This window comes from Zosterops lateralis, assembly GCF_965231275.1.
Source record: "Zosterops lateralis genome assembly, chromosome: 14".
NCBI lineage: Eukaryota > Metazoa > Chordata > Aves > Passeriformes > Zosteropidae > Zosterops > Zosterops lateralis.
The window spans coordinates 4,540,999-4,565,204 of record NC_139774.1 but is presented as its reverse complement, the minus strand read 5'-3'; the positions used below and the strand labels follow the sequence as shown (position 1 = coordinate 4,565,204).

General features: G+C 38.5%; 1 protein-coding gene across 6 annotated transcripts in view; it reads left to right on the top strand.

Moving 5' to 3' along the window:
- Window positions 1–24,206, top strand: part of TENM2 (teneurin transmembrane protein 2) — a gene marked incomplete at its 5' end in the record, with an annotated part of 486,538 nt that overhangs the window by 398,513 nt on the left and 63,819 nt on the right. For 3 of the 6 annotated variants that reach the window (XM_083871601.1, XM_083871599.1, XM_083871603.1), the window contains 3 exons: window positions 3,675–3,869; window positions 9,174–9,374; window positions 11,335–11,520. In XM_083871601.1, the coding sequence (XP_083727727.1) occupies window positions 3,675–3,869; window positions 9,174–9,374; window positions 11,335–11,520 (582 nt within the window). Of the gene's footprint in view, window positions 1–3,674; window positions 3,870–9,173; window positions 9,375–11,334; window positions 11,548–24,206 lie in introns of all 6 variants that reach the window. The other 3 variants (XM_083871600.1, XM_083871598.1, XM_083871602.1) reach the window with 1 other exon arrangement.

Below are 24,206 nucleotides of genomic sequence, written 5' to 3'. Positions count from 1 at the left end.
TGCTAAAATTTGTCCCAGAATCTCTGTCATTTTTCTTACTCTCAAAGTGATATTCCTATAGCTTGCACAATAACTCCAGCAGAGGGTTGTAGATTAAACTGTGGCTTTAAATTGTGAGTGTCATAATCTTAACTGTACCCGCTTCATCCCTAAGGTTAAGTGACAGATTCTCTTGTTTGTCCAGAGTCAGTTCTGGTGTCACTGGCACCGTGACCGCCCTGGCAAACCCTGAAGGCAGATTGCTGCTCAACTTAGAGACAAGCTTCACAAGGACTGAATAGATCCATGACCCACAGCGAGACCTCTGACCTGATAGAAACATGAAGAGAGGAATGAAAAGCTGTGACATGGCTTTCAGCTTTTCTTAAATTCCTGAAGCACCATAGCAGAGTCAGGCAGCACTAAAAAGCTGCTGAGGGAGCTCTTTAGCCCAGGACCCAGCACCATCCAGTAACCTTTCTTCTGCCATGCCAGGCTCTGGTATCCCAGAAGCTGAACCCTGCAAATGCAGGTCAAAAGCAGGAGCTAAGAATGACTTACCTACAGCTAAGTTCCAGATAGCAGATACACCTCACCTTTAGCTGGACTGCAGTTACCCACTGCTTAATGAGACTGAGGGGCAAAGCAAGAAGAGAAGGGATCTTACAGCAGGTCTAGACCACTCTAGCTAGGTCTAGACTGGTCACAGTTAAGTGGCTTGGATGTTTTTGTTGTTTTGGTTTTCTCCTTTTATTTATTTTTTAAAATGGTTTATTTCTGCTCAGTCCCTCTTTCAAGGGAATGTGCTGTTTAAATTGAGTTATTGTCTTTATTTGAGTTTTCATGCCAGAGGAGAGGTTTTACAGAACAGAAATCCTTTCAGGAGTTGAGTCATATGTTGATCTGTAAAACAACAAAACAAAAAGAGCTGTCCTTCACTTGCGTCCAGCTGGTGACTCAGCTTTAAGTTTTTGTCCTTATAACTACTTGAACAAATGTGGTTTGTCAAAAAACCTGCCTAAAACCTATTAGACTGTCCAAAGAAACTGCCTAATGCCCACGGATTCATTTAGCCTTCCTGAGACCTTTCCATGCAGCTTTATCACAGTGTGGTGAGGAATTGGGTGGGCAGAAGCAAGTGTGTCCTAGTGCAGCTGGGGAATCCACAGGGAGAAACCACCAGCTCTGACAGCTCTGAGCCTCTGCAGTGGCATGGAAACATGCAGAGAATTTGCATCCAGCAATATTTACTTCCTTCTGTGGTGGACTTGAGCAAAGGGACTGCAGACTTGGCCGCCACATAAAGGAACTGAGGGGTGCCTTGTCCTAGAGAGAGAGATTTTTTGTTAGAGTTCCAAATAAAAGACTAGTGTCTGTACAATATTTCAGGGTGTGCAAGATGTCACCAAGCTGCCACTCATGATCACTCCAGGACTTAAGGACAGGCTGCCTTCTGATCACTTACCCAAAATCCTCTACACCCTGAGAGAGCAGGACTGAAATTATTACCTTTCTTATATTGCTTTGAGAAAATGTATCCGTGTCAGCCCAAAACAAGCTTTTAAATTGCAGTGAAGTTGAGAGTTGTGGACAAAGGAATTGTGCCCTCAGGTCTTCATAGCCAAAAAAGTGGGAGTGGTGCCAGGTTGATCCCTTTCCTTCTGGCTCACCTGGTGACCTGCAGGAGCAGTAGCTGCACACCTGGGCAGGGAAAGGCTGTGCTGGGAACTGAGCCAGGCAGCAGGAATTGTCATACAGCATTCAAGCTGCTCTTAGTCCAGTGTGTGATACATCATGGAAAGGTGTTTGATGCTGAGGGGCAAAAAGATGTAAGATAGACTGTCCTGGAGTGGAGTGGGGGGGCAATTTGTCTATGTGGTATTTCAATATAGCTGGCTCTGTAAAGCTGGTCTGAAACCAGCTGCTGAAAGCAAAACCAATAGAAATTTAGCATAAACCTTTTCACTGAACTCAGTAAAGCACTTGTGAACATGTATCACATCTGAAATTAAAATGTTGCTGATGGAAATTATATTTTATTCAAATTTCTGTTCATTTTTGCAGTGCCTAAGAAAGCAACTGGACAAAACTTATAGTAAAAGAGAACGCCAGGAATGCAGTAGAATGAAGTCCTCTTGCTACCAAAGGATGAATAATATGGATCTAAGGCATAGGAGCAGTAACAAACCCCAAACTTCAGCATACTGACTTTGATACTGTTCTACAGTAGAAGAAAAATAAGCCAAAAATATTATTATATTACATGCAGCCCATGTATCTTTAGTCTTAATTGAAATAATTCTCAGTACTCTAAATTTTAGCTAACGTTTCAGGTTAGAAATCTGAATTTTATTTTTTCTGATCAATTTTTTTCCCGTATCAAGTAAGAAAATTCATTAAAAAATCTATCCTGAAATGTGTTTTTGCAGCAGATCAATGGGACAGCTGAGATTAATAAGGATTGCAGGACTGAACAATGGAGAAGTTGAATAACTGGACCATTGCACATTTCTTTGTAGGAAATCAATTACCTGGGTTCTTCTTGATCATTCGGGTTAAGGGGATAATAGAAGCCAAGAAGACATTAGGACCTTTTAATGATTAATAGTAGCTTTTGAGTATATTTTTGGCACTGTAAAACCGGGTGTTCATTTCTAATTACTTTGAAAAGGGGAAAGACAGCGAAATACTTTTCCGTCTTTATCAAACTGCATCAGAGAGAAGAGCACAAAAGTTATCTGAGCTTTTCTCAAAGACTCACTTCATTACTCCCATTTTCTGTTATTTCTCTGTTATTATTTCCATTTCTCTGGCCAGTGACCACACACCCAGGCTTTGACAGGCATGGAAGTTCACAGATTTCCATGTTGCCAAGGGAGACATGAGCACATAGGAGTGAATATGACTTAGTGAAACATTTATATGCACCTGGGTTTTAATCAACCACTTGTTTCTCTCCATTGCTCTGCATATGTACAACATCTCATTCCTGGCACCCAAGACCTACTGGCTACTTTTATTATTCATAGGCTTAACTTCATTTGCATAAATGAATATTTGCTCAGAATGTCTTACCCTCTTGAATACTACAGTGGTGAGGGGTAAGATTTAATGGTGCTTTCTTGCCAATACACACAGGGTAAAAGCTGTCACTGGGATTCAGGGAAATAAGGTTTAGCAGGGACTGTGGTGGCAAGGTACATTTGTAGTAGCTGAAAGCTTGTACCATTCTTGTGTTCAGGATTGTTACACTGAAAACCAAAGGCTCTAAAAAAGTTTGGGGACATTACATCAAATAAGTGTTATGGTGGAGGAAAGATGCCATATAATGAGCTTTTGTGGGGACTGAATGTTTTGTGTTCTATCTGTGAAAATCAGATGTTACCTAGAGAAACACAGCAGAGTAATGTCAAACTCAAACCTGTTCACATAACCTGATCAGTTATCCCAAACATTATCAGTATTCTCCAAAGTATAGGAGTTGTTTTCTCAGAATGCCCAACACAAATGTGCTTTATTAAATAGCAATCAAATTATTTGTTTGGGAAATGAAAAACTGAACCACTACGAATCATCTCAGATTTTTTTCCCCCAGTAAATGAATGTATTTGAGTATAAGTGTTTGATAGTGGATTTTTAATGCACTTTGATATGCATGACCCTGTATGTTGTTTCTCTTTCGTTCCTTTTTCCAGCTGCCTGCCCAGTCCTGTGCAGTGGCAATGGTCAGTACTCCAAAGGCACCTGCTTGTGCTACAGTGGCTGGAAAGGTGCAGAATGTGACGTGCCCACCAGCCAGTGTATTGACCCCTCCTGTGGAGGTCATGGTTCCTGCATCGAAGGGAACTGTGTCTGTTCTGTGGGCTATAAAGGAGAGAACTGTGAGGAAGGTAGGATATTTATTTTCTCTGCTTATTAGTTTGTTTTTTGGGTTTTGGAGTTATTTAATGGCTAGGGAAGAAGGAAAGAATAGAATAAAAATCTAAGCATAAAACTGCTATAGCAGGTAAAAGAGGATTAAAATGTAATCTATCACAAGTTTACTGATCTATCAGAGTTCAGACAAAATTTCAGGCCTTCTGTATACATTGCTTTGCAATATTAAGTGTCTGCCACAAGTAAACCTGAATAATTCCTTTGTTGAAGAACAAAGAAAAATCTTTTCTTATGGATTATGTTTACCAAACAATTTAGATGTGAAATTCAGAGGAAAAAGGAGCAGTGGTAGACAAAATTGTATAGCTTAAACTTCACACAAAGCACATATCAATCACTATTAAGAGAGGAACTGATTAAAAATATTTTAAAGACTTGGATTTCCATGTTACTCAAGACTCAATGTGGGATAAATTACTCCTGTTGGCCATGTCACATGGGATTAAGAAAAGGTAGATGGCACACAGGAACAATAACTGTCCTTTAAATGCAGAAAAACTTCTCATGCTGGAAGTGTCCAATTCCTTGAGTATGTAGAATGAACAAATTTTTAAAAATAACCCATGCAAAATGTGATCGTAGATTAAGCTCAATACTGGTCGTATCCACAGAGTTTTCTGTTAGAATGCACAATGTAAATTAGACTTCTTTTCTTTTTAAAATACATTACTGTGATCCAGAGTTTCTTAATCCTCCAAACAGAGAAGCAGCCTGAGTATCGAAGTGATAGGGCTGGGATGTCGTGCTGTTAGGACTGAGGAGTCTCTCTGGATCATTCTGAATGGGTTGCAGAGCTGTATTGATACTGTGACTATCGTTTTTTATCTTACCCTATAGTAAACAGCTGTCTCTCCCATCAGAAAACAAAGGGAAGAAAACTGTGGATAAACAAACCATTAAGGGTTTTATTCTCAGGACCAGACATCACCTTTAGGACAAGATCTTGCATTAGTCCGAGTGAATTTGTGGTAAAAGGAAAAAAAAACCAAACCAAGGATTCTCAGTGGTGGGATTGCAATTCTTTGCTCAGTTCATTCCTGTCACCTTCTTCCACTAAATCCTCTCAATGCTGGTTATTAGAGCTTTTCTCCAGATTTCAGTTGAAGCCAAGGGTTTTTGCATTGTTTTTAATGGGTTACATTTTAAACTATATCCAAAAAATGCTGTAATGTCATTTTTTCCCCTTAGAATTGATAGTTCTCAGTTCACCCTGAGTGTATGATTCTAGGAGATATTCAAATATTATCTGAAATGACTTGCTTTAACTATCATTCTCATCAAAATCAATGACAGAAAAGACTGTCTTTAACATGCCCTACAGCACCCAATCTATTCCCAAGGAATGCAGAACCTCTCTTTCTGGTACTAACTGCAATTGTTTGCTTGGTCTCATTGAGTTTTATGCATTTCATCGTATTTTCTGTTGTTGTATAGATGCTTGTGTTATTAGAGAGATTATACTAGGTAGCCTAAAATGATCTTTGTTTCAATTAATTCAGGAAATTTTACCTTGCAAGCCATTCCCCCCTCACTTTGATTGCAATTTCCTTGATTGTACTTGCACGGAATTCTCTCTCTGCTTTCAGTTCTCTAGAATGGCTGTGGGCCATGGATCCCCATGGATCTATCTACCCTGGATCCCCAAACTCCTGTAAGAGAAATAGGCTCCTGTAGTGCTTAACCCATCTTATCCTCAGGTGAATGTTTGGAATGGTGACGCAAAGACATCAGCAGCTCCAGAGGAGTTTATAGAAAAGGCCAGTGCAGGCCTTTTTGCAAAGGTGTTGTGTTAACTCCTGCCAAAATTGGGAACACAACAAAACCATCAGTCAACAGAGCTTTTTGGGAGGTGAATGGCTATGTGAGATGAAAGGATATACATTATTTAATCAACACTGTGCTTGGAAAGACTTGTTTCTTCCTAAAAAGATAAATGGGTTACAAAGGCAGGAGGTATCGATTGCAAACTTGGAGGGGGCCAATAACATGACAAGAAAAGTTAAAGTAACCTTTTGCATATATGATTGGGCAATAAATAAGTCAATGAATTAATTTGGAAATAAATAAAAATCAACCACCATGTTTCTACTCTAAAATGCCGTTTCTTTTGTACATATTTCTCACATTAATTCAAGTGCTATGGGAGAAAAGGGTACACTATGAATTGGTGTCTCTCTAATTAATCATCTAGTCTTAGTTAAAATTTTTGCATTAATAGAAATTTTACACTTTTAATGGAAGAATGATAGAAATAGTATTTCTGTATTTATATATAATACATGAAATCCCCTCTATTGATTTGAACTTCCAAAAGGAATGGCAAAGGTTGATTCATTTGCCATTTTCCAACTAGGATATTGAATTAAAATAAGTGGGTCAGCAATTTTTTTTTCTTCCCAATAGCTTTTTATTTCTGATATTCATCATGGTTATATTGTTCAAACAATTTACCTGAAATGAAAGTGACACCAAAATCAATAATTTTGATGCACAATTTTTGCAGCATAAACACTGTTTTTCTATTAACAAATTTGCACAGAAGATGAAGTGGGGTATTTGTCAGGCTTCATTCAGCCTGCTTTGTGGGGGACACAAGTGAAATTGCCAAATTAGGTTAAGTTAAGGGTGGTTTTCTTGTCACTTTCCTGGTCGAGTCATTTTTCAATGACATTTAACTTCGTAAGTGTAATTCATGGCTCTTTGGGGACTTCATGGTACATATTGTTCAGAAAACTCCTTGACCTCCTTTTTTGTCCTTAAGGATATAAATTGCTTTCAGTACCTTTTTTTGTCAAATCTACAGAGGGCCCAATACTAAATGAGCTCTAATGATCTGAGCTGCCAGGGGGCTGTGAGTTCCAAGCCTCACGTACTTGCTAAGGCGCATTCTCCTTTGTTTAAACACCAAAGATGGTCCATTTATAAATCCCGGTTAAACACCATTGTAAACCCTGCTACACCTCAGGGCCAGAACCTCTGCAGCACAAGTCAGTGCAGTTCTGTTGCAGGTAATCACATTATGCTAATTTCAGCAGTGAGGATCTGGCCCGAGATGATAACTCTGAGCGTGTATTAAAATAGAACGAGATTGGAGCTCAGAGTAAAAACTCTCCTCAGTTTGAACTTTGAAAGCTACTACTTACCCAGATGATAGAACAAAACAGCTGTAAAGCACATTTGTCTAGAACAAAGGGCAAAGGTGTTTAGTGTGCTATCCTGTAAAACAAGGGAGATTGGGGGCTATGGGGCATTGATAGGCTCATTCTGAAGAAATAAATCAGAGGTGCATGAGCACTGTAATTCGGGATAGAGGGAAGACAGTTAATTTATGTAGCAGAAGGTGGTGTTTTTCATATGCTCCACGTTCCTTTCATTAGTGCTTTCATTTGAGAAGGAAGATGATACATTCCTGACAAGGAGAGTACGTTATGACTTATCATTATCTCCTAAAGTTAGCTGTCCTATAACCATGTTATACACGTATTACCCTTCTACATTTTCTGTTAAATATATATTCTAAAAAAAACCAGAATAGACCAAATGTAGGGGTGAAGTAACCTTCATCCTTAAAGCAGATTGACCTAAGTTTTTGTGTACTTCTTTTTTCAGTCAGACTATTTTATCACAGCTCTGTGTCCGTTGAGTTCAACAGAAATTCTATAAAAGATGCATTGTAAACTTCAGACAGGTTATAATTTGGCTAAGCACAAAGAAGAAGTAACAATACAGGACAAGCATCTGTGTAATTTGATACAGTTTATGAATTTATCAACTTTGAGGTGAACCACAAACCAATCTCAGTTTATCTATAAATATGAAATTGCATTAAAATATTTTCATGTCAAATTAACTCAGCTTTAAATCTTAAAGAAAAAAAGAAAAAGCAAACCCAAAATGATAGCAAATGTCATCATTAAAATGAAAATCTTGTAAGAAATTTTACAGTCGTTTATTCCTGTTGAATTCTATACTACTGTATTCTGATAACTCATTTTATTGCATCTCTAAATGTGCCTGTGTCAATCCTCTGCCTGTATCTAATCTATATCTAATCTTGCTTTAAATGTTCTGCAACTAAATAAAATAGTTTGGCAAGGCTCTCTGTTTATAGAAAAGTTGAGATTCGAAAGAGCAAGTATTGTTCTCATCAGGTGGAGTGAAAATGTCTCTGCCTTAATTTAGAAGGATCAGTTTGGAAAAGATGAGAGATAAATCACTTTCATTATAAACTCAGATCTTCCTGGAGCAGTGAGAGAGAATGCAAATCATTCTTGGTCCTGCTTTTGTGAGCTAATATACACCAGTCATGAGATGAATTCAAGTTATTTAAGACATGAATTTGACCTTGGCCTTCAATTCCACAGCAAAAGACATTTGGTAAAGCCTCCATGTGGGTATTGGCAGTAAAGCATAGTATTGTTATACAGATTCATCATGTAAGATTAAAATTTGGAAACTCATAATGTTACTGATAAAGTTTATTTGAAAGACAGCTTGTAACATTCCATTATGGGACTGAAATAGCAACTGGAATTTAATTGCATCATTTTCCCTCATAAGTATTTTCACTTTGTTGTTTCTGGGTTGAAATCTATATCTGTATCTGATTTTACTTCTTTAAGAGAAACAATCTGCTGATTTAGAATATGGGTTGAAGTAACCAGGGCTCTCAGTTTCACAGCTCAGCTACTAATGGACCATGGATCAAACACTCAGAAGTGCCTGAATGATTAGGAGTCTAAATGAAGCTGAAAGCCACTGACATTTTGACTTCCGTGTACTTGAAGTGGCTGTCCTAATGTTCAAACAATGCTCTAAAATTTCAAAAGTAATAATAACAGGTTTTATAAAAATAGTCTGAATAAAAATAATTTAAAACTGCAAATTATTAACTTACTTTGTAATTGAAATACAGTACATGAGTCATTGGAGCTTCAATGGATTTCAGAAGAAATGTCTCCAGGTTTATGTGTGGAACTCTGACTATATATATATTTAAGTGCTATTTTTAAGCCTTCATGCTTCTCCACCACAGCATTCCTGCAGTAAACTGTCATTGCAGAGTCAAACCCTACTTGATTTATTTAATGTAAAATGTGAATTACTTCCCTTTCCCATTCTCAGACCAGGTATTAGTATGACTTGGAGAACTACCTCAATTTGCTTTATTGACAACGCACTTTTCAGAGCGCATTTTTCAAACATTCCCTCGTGTGAAGTGACCCCTCTGTGCATGGCTTTTCTGTCCCCTCCTGCAGTGGATTGCCTGGACCCGACTTGCTCCAACCACGGGGTGTGTGTGAACGGGGAATGTCTCTGCAGCCCGGGCTGGGGCGGGGTGAACTGCGAGCTGCCCCGCGCCCAGTGCCCCGACCAGTGCAGCGGGCACGGCTCCTACCTGGCCGACACGGGGCTCTGCACCTGTGACCCCAACTGGATGGGCCCCGACTGCTCCGTTGGTAAGAAAAACAGGTTTTTCTCATTCTGCAACCATATTGCTATTTTGTTAAAGTGTGTGGCAAGTTTGAGATGCAGTCATCATTACCTATGGCAAGTTTGAGACGTAGTAATAACATGATTGTGCTCCTTTAATTTTGTTGGGAAGAAGTGTGTGTATACCTCTGTATATATATATATCATGGCACTCTTAATTTGGGGCTATGAGGTGGGTGCAGGTTAGAAGCTTGTGTTTCGGGGCTCTGAGGTGGGTACAGGTTAGGAGTTTGTGTTTTGGTGCTCTGAAGTGTGTCGCTATTTCGGACACACAAAGGACAAGGCAGGCAGCAGAAAGTCAAGCAGGAAGGCTCTATTTTAATTTTCTGACTTTATCTTATATACACTTTGATTAGAGGGCAAAGGATTGGCTATGCAGGTTTCCACCTCATGGACCTCGTTGGTGAACATCACCATCAATCGTATTTCTCCTCTCAGAGGACAAATATGTAAACAAAAGTAGATAAGTTCTAAATATACATATAGTTTACATCAAGCTGTGTGAGAATCTCCACTGCAGGGATTCAAACACTCGAAAGCAAGAAAATTTAGGGCGACAGAGGTGGGTGCAGGTTAGAAGTTTGTGTTTTGGGGCTCTGAGGTGGGTTGGGTGCAGGTTGGGAGTTTGTGTTTTGTTCTAACACTGATTCTCTTTTAGACTGAAAAAGTTACGTAAGTGTACTTCTGTTCCCAGCTGTAAATTAAAATGTCCGTCATTTATGGGAAAAAAAACACAGGGAATTTTGTTTTTACATTGTCAGTTGGACCTTGAGATGGTGCTGTAGATCAAAACCAGGTCTCTCAAAACAATATTTACATTTTTCACAGTTATTCAGTTATTTCCTAAGGTTAATCAGCTGGAATACCCCACCAGTGATATGAATATCCAGATGTGTTTTCTGCTTCATGGATAAGCAGTCAGAAAAATTCAAGAATGAGAATTTCACTGGTACTTTCTTTGGTGATGCATGGGGCAAAAGACCCTTTTGCTTATCTACAACTTCAGCTGGCAGAGAGCAGTAAAATTTTTGGAGTGAGACACTGGATAACTGACCGTGTTAGTAATAGGAATCCAAAATCTCTCCTTGGAAAGTGACTTTTACCCATCATTGTCAATGACCCTGAATTGCGGCCATTCTCTGCCAAATGAGTTTTAGGTGAGTTTCAGTCTCCATTCTTAGCAAATCAATATCTGTCAAAATCACGAGGTCCAGGTTTCAGTAAAGCAGAGCCACCTGCTCCCCTCCTTTGCTGTTGGGGACAGCACCTGTGACACATGTTTGTATCTGCGTGGAGGATGCAGCTCTGCAGCTCTGTCCAGCCTACATTAGCAGATTTTTTAAACTGTTTCCTTGGGTTGGTTACCTAGAACAGAGGCTAGACAAGGTTAAGAGAATAAAAGTGGGTGTTTATTAAAGGCCTTCTATAGATACACCTTGGGCAGTCAAAAGCCTCTGAGAAGCTACACCCAAGATGGACAATGGTCACAAGCTTTTTAGACAGAAGTAAGTTTGGTCTATTTCTGTATCAGGGTTTTATCCTCCAATTACAGCTTCAGGTAATGAAGTCATTTACCCCCAGTTTGCTCCCCCCAAATTCACTTTTGTTTATACTTTTGGAGCCTGAGGCTGTAAGGTGTCCTTGAGTTCCAGGCCCAGAGGAACTGCTTAATTGTAGACAGTAGACACCTTATATGGAGTTTAGAGTTATGTGCTAATGCAGTACAAGATTTGAAAAACATAAAGGCTAAAATTTCAAGGCATCAAAACGACTTCCAATTCAGTTCGCTTTTCAACAAAAACTAAATGCCGGCTTCCATCCGGAGGTGAGCAGGCCAGCTTTGGAGGGGCTGCAGCTTTGAGCAGAGGCCTTGCTGCAGCCCTCCCTTGGCTGGAGGCTGGCTGTGACTGCTGTTCTCTCTCCTAGAAGTGTGCTCCGTGGACTGTGGCACCCACGGCGTGTGCATCGGCGGGGCCTGTCGCTGCGAGGAGGGCTGGACGGGAGCGGGCTGTGACCAGCGTGTGTGCCACCCCCGCTGCACGGAGCACGGGACTTGTAAAGATGGGAAGTGTGAATGCAGAGAGGGCTGGAATGGGGAGCACTGCACCATTGGTAGGCAAACGACAGGCACCGAAACAGGCACATATTGCTTTCTTTTCATAAATCGTAGAGACATAGTTGCTGTTCGTGGGCTGTAATGGGCTGTTCCCTTAAGGACCCAAGTGCTCTCAGGTATTAACCCTGGCTCAGTTGGGGGAAATGCAGATAGGCTCTTGGAACCATTTCAAATCAGTGACAAACTGGTTTATAGAGAAGAAAATAAAACAAAAACAAAAACAAAAATAAAAACAAGCAAAAAAAAAAAAAACCCACAAGAACAAATTCCACATTAGTAAGTAAAGATGCAACAAATGGTACCGTGTGTGATATCAACAAATACAACACATGGTACTATGGATGATGTCTCAGTATCATCCAAGCCTGAATGATTTTCAAACATAACTAAGCATTCCTTTGTGTGAATGGACTCTTTTTTAATTTCCCTGCCTGATGCATCAGCTCTCCTGCTGTTATACATCCCATGTGAAACACACCCCTAGCAGCAGCAGCACCCGGAGCAGGGCTGGAGTGCAGGGGGAATGTGTGTCCCTGGTGGAGCAGGAGCAGCTCCTGCCATCCCCTGTGCTGTACTGGGACAGTGGCCCTGCTGTTTACACAGAGACAATGCCAGCATGGGGGGACCTGTCAGCTGCTGTGAGCCCGTTCCCTGAGAGCCTGCAGCTCACTGCAGCATCAGCATCATAATCTCAGCTGGGCTCCATCAGCCTGGGAAGTTCAAAAAGGTCATCCTTACACAAAGCAGTGATGTTCTATCCTCTCAATTGCCATGCTTGAAAATTTACTCTGAAGAGGAATTAATTGCTCCTCAGTGAAGTTCTTCATTTTGTCTCTACAAGCACTGTCAGGCAGTCTATTTGGATTGTTTTAAAAAGTTACTCAAAACAAAGGAAAAAACTGTTATTTTCTCTGAGCTATAATCAAAAAAAGGGAAATTCTCAGTGATCACATCCCTTCTGAACAGTCTGAGCAGATTCATCTGAAACAAGACTATCCCATCTACTGAGACTGTGAGGTTCAGGCAAGTGTGCTTTTCTCCAGAGAATTTTGGAGAACTGTGAAGTATTACCTTAGAAGAAATCTGGTGGGCCCAAATCCAAAGTCATGTTGTTTTCATTATCTTAAGGTGGTGAATTTAAAAAATAAATGACTAGGCCACTTGAGATTTTCATGGCAATCAGGGACCCTAATGGGACAGTCCTATTACAAGTGAATTGTTATTTCTTTACTTAAACGTATGGTGAGATTTTTGCATCCCTCAAGCTGTTTTTCTTTTTCATTCCCCTCTGGTTTCTCTTTGGATGTACAAACCATTTCCAATACACACGTGAGTTGGAAACTAAAAGTATACTCCTATTGGAGAGAGTAAATAAAAAATAAAAAAAGATACATCTTTTCAGGGCATATCTTTGATGTTGTGGTGCTGCATGCTTCCGCCACACTGTGCTAATATGATTTAAATCAAAGCTTTTATGACTGAACACTTTGTGACCAGCACAGATGCAGAGTGTTTTTTTCATAATTGCTTTCAGACTTCCATCATATCAACATACCTCTGCTAGATCAATCCAGGCATTTTGTTTTCAAAGTTCTTCCCAGATCTTTACAAAATGCCTGGTATGTAATTTTTTCACTAAATTCTGTAATAATTGCTTATTTCAGAAGTCGATGCTTCGCACAAAATTTGTTTTGCTTTATAATCTCTTAGTAATGTGCCGATGTTTAGAAGTAATTAGTGTATGTAAAGTCTTCATTACTGTGCAGACAAAAAGATGCCTCTTACTAAGATCTCAAAATTGCAAGCTGAACTAGTGAACTCTGAAGTGAGATTTTAAGTCTAATTTTCAGAGCTTTGAACTAGATATCTTCCTTATTATTGATGTATGTAATCAATTCTTTCCAGAGGAAGGGTGATAATTCTAAAGTGATTAAAATATCGTAAGCTTTTTTTTGTTTGGTATGTATTACACAGATTTCCTTGAAACTTAATGTGGTCCTGCCTGTGGCAAAGATGAGACTAGTGCAAAAAATCCAGGTATGCCCTTCTAGTTGTCATAGATGAAATTTGTGCAGTCAGAAGTTGTCTGTTGCATGCAGACAGATATTCTTGTGACAGGCCTGTATTAGTATGAATTTTCACATGGTCATGTCCTGAGGCCATTTACAAAGCACAAAGGCTGATGCCAGGAATGGGATTGAGTTCAGAGGGACAACTCAGTGTCACCCCACTGGTTCGTGTTGCATGGAGCTGAAACACAGAGTTCAGAGGAAAATGATGGTAAAAGTGATTTTTGGCAGTATTGGTATGAAATTTCTAGAAGTTACCACTGGAAAATTTGTGCTTAGAGTGAATTGATACTTTGGTACAACAATGAGTTGCTTAAGATGTTTTAAACGTTTGTGTGAAGAATTAAAGTGCACTTGAATTTTACAGAAACTCACTGTCATTTGGAGTACTGCCTTTATGAGTTCTTTTGCAGCTGAATGTTTGACACACCAGTTAATGTCAGAATTACTGAGGAGTGTCCACCTAAAGAGGTGCCACAGTCCTTTTTGGAAGGTACCTGACAGACTGCACAGTCTGTTTGTCCTAAGGCAGAAAATGCAAATCCTGTAGGAGAGGTTATTTGCTTGCAATTTCTGTCTTTGCTACACCTAGTGTGAAATGAAGTCAGCAGAAAAACTTGCTTTGATTCCAGTGACTTTAGGCCAAGTCCACTCAGAACAAATTGATCTGTGAGGAAAAAAAGGAGATTTTTGTATACAAAGCATTTTCTTTTGTTTGTGTTTCTTTACTAGTTTCTTTGTGCTATAGTGGAAAAGAAATCATCATAGCAAGCTGCAGGTATCCAATTTGATTCAGGATATTTTATTCTATTTAATATCAAATTAGGCTTTAATAGATGCTTGACAGAATGCACACTCCTTGCCGTTTCATTGCTGAGTATCTAAGCTCAAAAGTTTTAATAGAACTGCATTTTTTCTCTCTGAATTACCTGGTTTAAGAAAAGCACTCAGAAAATCCTCCCAGAACAGCAGTGTGAGCTCAGTGTTAGCACAGTGTTTGTGCAAAGCAGCTTTTGCCTGTGTGCGGTAGAATTATGTGTAAGAATCAATGCAAATACACATGCATGCAGTTCCAAGTTACACAGATTTTGATAAATCTATATCCAAATAATATAAAAGTGAAAGGAGTCAGTGTCTGGTCTTGCTCAGCTGCTGTTGGAAGCAGAGCAGAACTTCAGTTCACTTTGCTGCTTCAGGTAAGAAAAGAAATTGCTTACTGGAGTGGTGATAAAGAAAATTAATCTTTTCCCAGTGCAAAAATAGACCTGTCAGGATATGTTTATTAAGTGATTACTATTCATTGATTGCAATTATGGAGGAAGTTATAACTAAATAATAGAGGGTAATCTAGATGAAAAAAATATTGGAAAACTAATAACAAAGTGAAAGAAAGGTATAGAAGTTGTTAATCTTGAACCCATTTCATGACAGAAATTTAAGATGGAGGATTTAGCTTTTCCTTGAATCATCTGAATGTTGTTAAAGCATGCTGTTATAAAACAGATCTGTTACTTTCACTGAAAATAATATCTGGATGTTTAAAACTGTTGTTTTTAAAGGCTTGCAGAGGATGTTCTGCATATAAACTGTCAAGATAGTATTCCAAGGACAGTGTGATATATATGGAGATCTTATGAAACAGTCAGAAATACCATTTTAAAAGTGTAATTCCATCTGTAATTCATATCCCTGGAGCATGGACTCTTAAGTTATTGGTAAAAATCTCACTGGGAGACCAGTGAAAGCAGGGTTTAATCCTAGATATTTACAAGTAAAATTTAAATGTCTGCAAATGGATCTTTTAAGGTGAGCTCTGAGCAGAAGGTAGAGTTCACCTTAGAGGAGGTTTTCTTTGTGGCTGACTGTCATATTCCCAAGCCTTGCTCTTGTCTGCTCATGTTCTCCATTAGATGTAGGTTAAGCACTCATTTTCAGACAGAAAGTGGGGAAAATTGTACTCAGGGCTATTTGGTAATATGAATACTCGGCTGCAGATTTTGATCCAGACAGTTCTTATATTTTATGTTCTTTTTAAATTTTTTTTTAATGCAAATGAGCTATACCCCTGGTACAGACATTGAAGCTGATCCTCCACCTGCCTGCCTGGCAAAACACGAGCAGGTGATGAGTCCATCTCTTCAGGCTCTGCTTAGGTTCATTCGGCTTAGAAAAGACCCTCAAGATCATCAAGTCCAGCCATAAACCTCACACTGCTCTGGCCTTGGTGCTGCTTTCTGAAATCTAACTCCAGAGTTGGGGATCAGCAACTTTCCCCCACTGAGCCCTTGGCCTTTGTACTAAACCTCTCAAAATTGTAGAACAAGTTCCTCAGTAAAGAAAGGGTTTAGGAATCTGCATTAGCTCTGTATCTTATCTTCTATGTTTTCAAGGCCTTGACTAAAGCAGAAAGGTTTGAAAAAAGCTAGGATTCAGTCACCTATGTGGTAGAAAATAACCTAATATTTTCAGATGCATAAAAATGTACAGGAAAAAGAAAGAACTCCATGTCCAGTACAATTAAGAAGTTTAAATTACAATAGAAGATATCTGTCTTAGGAAAAAAACATGTTAGCAGTAAAGGAAAACCTGAAGGAGGTTGTCCAAGCAAGTTGTGAATTCCTCATCAATGGAGTTTTTAATGACCATGTAGAAAACACTTGTGAGGAATAACAGAGGTAATTCATCCTACCCTGGGCAGCAGGCTCACCAGAAACCATTGAACTCTATGAGCTCTCTTCCAGCCTCCTTTTAAATGAGCTTAAGAGGAAACATTCCTTCTAAGGACTTTATTTTTAATGGCCTACCTTAGGAGTTGGACTGAAATTCCCGTTGAGAATCCAATGCCACTGTTGGAAGTAGAATTGAGAATTTATCCAACCAGGGAGACTTACCTATGTGTTCTGTATTTGCAGAACAATGGGTTGTCAATGTGGATGTTGAGACACTCAGAAACAACCAAACTAACCCACACCCAGTAGGTAAATAGTTTAAATACTCTCCCTTTAAAGATGAACACTCTGTAGACCACATTCCACCTCTGGTTCCAATAAAAATTGTTTACTAAAATCTTTTTCCCCTGAGTGTTTTGGGAGGACCTTTCCAGCTTTTAAACATGTTTATATTTTCTATCAGCTGGATGGAATACCACAGGTAAAGTGTAAAGATTTGGTTCTTTACCTTATGGACTCAATAATAAGTAGAAACATTAATAATGGGGCATTGTGTTATCTTTGGATACAGCAAGATATTTTTGTCCCATGATAATGCTCTTCGTGTCAAGATTTTTTTTTCTTCTACTACTGATTTCTCTTGTTGTAATTACAATGGTAATGATTCAAAGATGAGGCAATTTTCAAGAGAGATGGAAAGTGTGTGGGAGGAGGCAGTGGAAAGCCATCGTATCTGACAAAGAGCAATTTAGAAGGAGCTAGATATATTAGACTTCTCCAATGGATTTCTAACTTAAAATTAATCTGTAACAGTTTATAATCTATCAAGGCATAAAAAACCCTCTAACCACGATGACAGGAATTCAGATTGCATGCTCTGAGGAGGGAGGAACACATTTTTTTTCATTTTATTTGAAAAATGCATAGAATATTTAGGTCATGACCACTTCTCATTACTGCTGATATAGAAATATGTTGGTAATATATATATGATGACATGACCAAAAATGTTCGAGATGTTGGCTGTTCCTGAATGTGCAGATTCCAGTTCATCACCCGTATCACATATTTATCCCACTGTTTTTACACTGGAAGCAGATTTCTCGTGATGCAGCCTTTTGAGTACATGATGCCAAGCATTCATTGGGATTTGAATTGTTCTCCCTGTACCTCTTCAGCAAAACAGAGGAGCAGCAGTTATCTCATGGGGCAACCTGAGAGATTCTCTATTATTTCTGTCACTCACTGCACATCATTCACATTTTCACTTCCATCATTCAAACACAGAGAGACTCAAAAGGTAGAAATCTTCCTTACAGGGTGGCATTTTCAAAATATATGCTATGTCATGTTACATTTTATAACCAAAGCCAAGGAAATGTACTCATAACTTAGATAAATAAATGCTCGTCTAGACCAACATCTCTGTGCTTCAGTAAAGGTGTGAGTTCCTGGTAAATAAATATCTGGTAAATAAATTTCTTCCTGGAAATCTGATGCTTCTTATCTATCCCAGCTATGTTTGCTATTGAGGTGCTTTGTTGGTTGCCTCATCTTCGTCATCTTTTATTTCACCTCCAAAACTTCTGAATAAAATCTCTTGGCTGTAGAGTCTCCAGATTCCAGACTATGTAGATCGCTTTTGCTTGGGATTTCTGCTCCTGGTTTGTAATTTTGCAAATTCTTATACCAAAAACTGAAATACACCAGCTACTTTTGTGGATCAGGGATGAGTAAGCTTCCTAAATAATTTCTGTAGCACTAAGGAATCCAGAACTATAATATGCATCCACTGAATTTTATCATAGCTGAGCAAGGTAGCTGATTATGACTACTTGGAAGGAAGTATTCTGTGTGGAGATTTATGTATAGTGAGTGTGGTTTGTCTTTCAAGGAGTTTAGAAACAGAATTCCTTTTTGTTTGCAGAATTTACAGGGGGCAGCTGGGGATCTTTTTTGGCTTAAAGGCAAGCTTATTCATGAGGAAGAACTTTCCTGTTTGCATTCTTTGCTGAGGGCTTCCTGTAAATGATTGAAACATGTCACAGTTCAGTGTCAGAACAGTTGAGTAGCTTTTTTCTTTCCCTTTTTACAGGATATTTGCGGAACATGACCTTATTTCTTTTCCTTTCTAGCCCAAAAAATTTAATGAGTATGTTTTCAGCTAAACTTCCTGCATTTTGTCTGGTTCTTCAAAGGTGCACCCAGAAGATACTGGTGAATAGTTTCCCAAACTAAAACCACATCTCTTTTCTCTCCTTTTGGAGGGGCTTTTACATGAGTTATATTGATTTTCTGGCCAATTCTTGAACTCTTAAAAGACCACAAAAAGGGAGGGAGGGCAATCAATCAGGGAGCTGATCTAACTTTTGAAAGGGCAGAGCCGATTATGCTGTACATAGCAGCATTCCCAGAGTCAGACAATCTTCTCTTCTCCTGCAGATAATATTTTCTGTATTATTTTGTACCCCGTGGTGTCAAGCAGAGCTCCAGCAAGTGAGTGAATTACACAGTGTTGCTGGAAACAAAACAACAAAGGCACAAGAATGCTTGTGAGAGGTCAGTGGCATGGATTGTATAGATAGAAAGGTAGAGCTGGATCTTGAGAAATAGACACGTATATACATATATATATAATATTTATACTTACTAGGAAAGAAATACAAAAGAGAACAATACCTGTCCATCCTTTTGAGACCTGCTGTTCATATTCCTGTTAAAGATATCTTTTTCTTGATGACTTGCATTTTTGCTTATACATTCTCAAGGTATCATTCTTGCATCTTCAGGATCAGTTTCACATAATCTTCCATGCTTGAAGATGCAAATGAAGTCAAATGTGTTTTGCCTGACTGCTGCAAACTCTGTGGAATAATATTTCAGATGCAAAGCTTTGCAAAGGTCTGGAGTTTTTTTACCAGCTTCTTGCCAATTTAGTATCAAATTAACAGTAGGATGCATTAGAAGTTAGAGACTTGTCTTCCTGAGATATTTAATGCTTTTGAAATTCTCTACTCAATATTTTCTTAGTTTAATGTTGTATTAAAAATATTAATGTCAGAAATAAAAAGGGAAAAAATGGTCTCTGTAGCACCTCTGAGGTGTCAGCTCAGGATTTTGCTGTGTGATCTATTTAGGGCTTCGGGGGAAAATGAAACTATTGAAAGCCTTCTCTTGAAGCTGTCAGTTCTCTCTTGTGCAGTAACTACTCACTGAGGATGAATACACGCTGATGCTGAATATTGATACATCCTTCTTTCACTAAAAGCCCTTACTTAGACAGTTTTTTAACAGATCTTAAGGAATGAATATGGGGACTTGTTCAGGGCACAAGTTACGAGGTATCATGGGCCATTTTTATTGAAGAAAGTTTTTACAAAATTTATGTTATCCAGCTCTTTTCTCTTGTTCCTTCTTTCTTTCCATCCCTGTTCTGACCTGCTTATGAAATGCTCAGTAGGATAATGATGCTTCTGGAGATTATTCCTGTGTGTAGCCTCAGCTTATTTAATTTTACATATAGCTTTTCTATACATATAAAAAGAAGCAAAGTTTGCTGTCCAACAGAAATCATCATATAATACAATGTATCTCATTTGCCCAAAGAAATTACAAATATAATTTTGGTTACTGGAATGTAAGAGCTAAATACAAACGTGAGTATTCCTAAAGGCACTTGGGTCTGATGTTTTAGTCCATGCTCATCTCTTCATGTTGAAAGTGAAAATAATTGGAATAATCCTGAGGTTGCTATTACCTGATTTATAGCTTCCATGAAATTGTGACCAACTGAGTAGATTTCTACAATTTCCAGCACATTCTCCTGTCGTGTTTGCAGTGATGTAGTGTTGATTGACATATTACTGTCCATCTCAGGCTGTCAGTTGTCTTCAGAACACATCCATGCTGGGATAGATGGAGACAAAGCAGTGTTGGTGTCTCATTAATCAGCACTCCAGAGCCATGCTGCTGAAAGCCAAAGGAAAAGCAGGACATGATCTATTGAGGTTGCTGTGTTTGTCATCATCCTCTCTCCATTCACTAACGGGATTAGAGCAGAAAGGATTCATGGCCCAGCTATTCCCTGAGGATTTTCAGCTCTGAGAGCTGACCCTGAGCACTGCACACTTAAATATTTCACTCCAAAAAAGTACCTCTCTTAATCAGTTAAGCAGTTTTCATGGAAAAGTAGCAAGTTTGCTTTCACAAAGGCTTTGCTGTGACATGGATCAAAACATTATCCTTAATGAAAATTTAGGCAGGGGAGACATGGCTGTCTGCTTATGCACATAAAGATTTTCTCCCTCTTGCTCTACTGCACTTAAAAGATATTTTACTCCTGCCTTACTGTGCTCAGCCAGTTGTGTGGGCCAGGGGTGCTGTCTGACATCTGGGATGGATTTTCTTGTGGTGGCTCTCTGGTTTTTGGGAGCTGGGCAACAAGCCCCAGATGTTCAAGTGTCAAACAGTCTCTGGGTTCTCTCAAACGTGGTTTGCAAAGCAGCCTCCGAGTCCTGCCCAGCTCACAGGCACTTCCTCTGTTCCACAGTGCCTCCTCAAAGGCCATGGGTGTCCTACATTCTGGAACTAGGGAGACATAATTTTGACAAAAAAACATCTAAGTTTATTCCTTTTTTCCTACTTCCACGGTATTTTTAGTTTCTATTTGCAGTTTTTAACAGTCCAGTGCAAAGCAGGTTGATCAAACTCAGCATCAATAGACTGTAGCCTGCTTTTAAAATGCTGTAAAACAAGATACCATCAAAATAGCTGCAATAAAAGGTTTAGATATTTCTTTTTAAATGTTATGGCTTGATTAGGGTAGATTAAACTACATGAGCTAATAGTTAATTGTTCATATATTTGAAAAGTATAAACACTTCTAACATCTCAGTATATTTTTACATGAACCCATATAAAGATTAATTTTTTTCTCTGTTCAGTTATAAAATTTTAGATTAGTATTTTTTAGGTAGATGTTGACATACTAAAGTTATTCAAGTTATTATTTGAAAAATACGTAATATTCATAATTCATCTAGACCATATATGTTCTCATTTTCCTTCAAATAGTTTTTCATGGCGTTGAACAACTGAGCTGAAGAACCACAGTGCATCAAGGTGCAGTCCCTGTTCTGAAGGGAATTAGTAGGGATAATAACTTTGGTATGCAAGAGGTAAATGTAATGGTGTCATTGTGATTAAAACCATTCTTTTTAATTAAGAACTAAATCAGTTTGTAGTGGAAAATATTACTAGGTTGCTAGTTTGTGATTTTAGTTTAGAAGCAATATTAAGAGGACAATTATCCAAAAGCACAAATTAACCAAAAAAAAACAAACCAAAAACTGTTTAGGAATAGCAATTTTTTTGCCTGGATCATGGTGGTTTATTGATTCTGAAAGGAGTGCTTCTTCAAATACTGTGATTTTCCAATTGTTAGGAATGAAAAGGCATTGCTGAGTTTCTTGTGGAAGGACCTCCTCAAGAATAGCACTGAAGCTATTTTTGTAAATTCAGCATGTACAAACACAAACCCCTAAATGTCCCAGAAGATGCTGATTCTCCTAAAAACAAAGACACATTAGTACAGATGAGAGAACTGACTTTTTGTTTTAACCACTGGGAATTCCAGAGAGCAGAACTCAGTCCCTAATGTAGCACGTTTTTAGCCATCCACTTTTTAGCAGTTTAAATATAAACTGATCTAACTACTTTCCATTTCACAAAGCAAGGCGAGATGTGTGTATGCTGGGTTACAGAACACTCATCTCCCAAACTAAGAATTAGCATTATAGCATTCAGTCCTACAGTGGAAGACAGTGTGCTCAGAATTAAGCAGTTCTATAAAAAGGGTGTTTCTCTTCCCCTTCTGTATTTTATTTTTAAATTGTAGAATCCCTTGCATTTGGACCATAAAGGTATTACTGTAAGCAGGAAACCATGAATCATTATTTGTTGTTGATAAGTGAATGAATTTGTTAAAATGTTTGCAGTTTCTGATTAATCCTTACCTTTTTTTTTTTTTTTTTTCAAGAGTAGTTTTATAACAGTACAGGAAAAGCAGTAGCAATGTTCCTTTTCTTCTTTCAAAAACAATTGAAAAGATGTTTTAGATTTAAGACAGAAAATGACTGCATAGGAATTTGTTAGGATTCTGAAATGAAGGTGAACATTCATTGCTAAGAGCTGAATCAGGGTGGGGGGAGTAGTGTGACACAATTTTAGATACAATTCATCTTTTCATTGGCTTGGGAATGGGGTAAAACTGCTTTTTTTGTTACTGTCTCCCTTGGATCATTATTAATTGATTCTTTATCATGAAACCAATCCATATATATCTTCCTAGTGTCCTGTGAATGCTTGAAACTTTTTTTTTCCTCCAAAATAAGTCAGAAATATTGATTTAGAAAAGAGAAAGCCTGCCATATTTAGAGAACAGGGTATCAAAGTCAAGGTCACCCTATTTGTGAAGGCTGAATGGACATAGGCTGATTTCTCATTGGAATCTTCTTGTACATTCCAAAACAATTTTGATTGCTTGTATGCTGAGGGAAAAAGTGAATTAAAATCACTCAGACCTATCCTTAATTACAAACAGTCGTTCATCTACTTAATGAAAAGGGTTAGTTAGCAATTAAATTCACGCAGCAGACTTTTTGGGTATACTGAAATGTCTCCTAAAATTGCAAATATTTCCATTCCACATAAAAGGCTTTTAAAATACAATTAAGACGATGCTTATTACAATCTAATTATATCCCCATTCCTTTCAATCTTTCAAACACGAAGAATGTGTGTCAAATACTTTGACCAGTATTTGTGTTTCTAGTTACCATGAAATTCCTAAGATCCTCATAAACTAATTTAAAAGCATCTACTGCATGGAAATTTTAAAGTATAAGATGCTTTGTAAAGGGAAATATTTACTGAGCAGAACTGGGGACATTTAACATGTGTGCCTTCCATTGAAGACTGCATCTATTTCCTCAACTTTTATAGTTACAGTTTCCCCTACTTGTTAAGGATTTTTGTCAGAATTTATGAGATTAAACACTGCAGTTGCAAAAATTCTTAGCAAGTTGTATATAATGTTTCTGATTTCTGAAGTGAACATTCCTATTGATACTAAATGGGAGATTTAATAAAGTTATTTGCAGAATATGCCCCCAGATCTTAATTATTTATTTTCTGTATTTTAATGCTTGAGATAAAAATGTAATGAAATGTGAGGAGGCATGTCACTCAAAAGTGAACAAATGACAGTGAAGTGAAAAGGAAAATGTCAGGTCTCATTAGTATTGCTTCTGAATTTTTGTCCTGTGACTAAAGATTATAGTTTTATTAAAGATGAACTTCCACCGGGCTACTGCTACTGATCCCTTACTTGGATTAGGTAATTTCAGCCCAGCCTAGGAAATAATTACAATTAGTAAGTGGTTTCCTTCAGAGTGAGAAGCAGGTGAGCATGCTGGAGAACCCACACAAAAAAAATCTTATGTTGACAGATTTGTAGCTTGAGGAGCAAGGCTGTGTCACTGAACTGCAGGAGAGCTTTTCCAGTGAGTGACACCGTTAAAAGGGATTTTTGCAGAAACTTCCTGAGTGCTTACAGCAGTTATTAGAGTAAATTGGATCTGCACTGTGCCTGATTAAGCATATTCCCACAGACGTGTTTACCATGAGAACCAGAGCTGTCCCCAAGTTCACTTTGCTTGATTGTGATCCGTGAGATCTCACAGAGCCAAACTGCATCCAACCCCAGGAACATTCTGGTGCTGCAAAGTGTTCCCTGGCCAGCTGCTCGTGGCACACCAGTGGGACCTGCTGGAAATCAGCTCCAGCCCAGGCAGGATTGTCTTGGTGCTGAGCAATGGAAAAGGGCTGCACAATGCTCAGGTTCACAGCTCTGAACAAATGGTCATTAGCTAAAGGAAAGCCTAA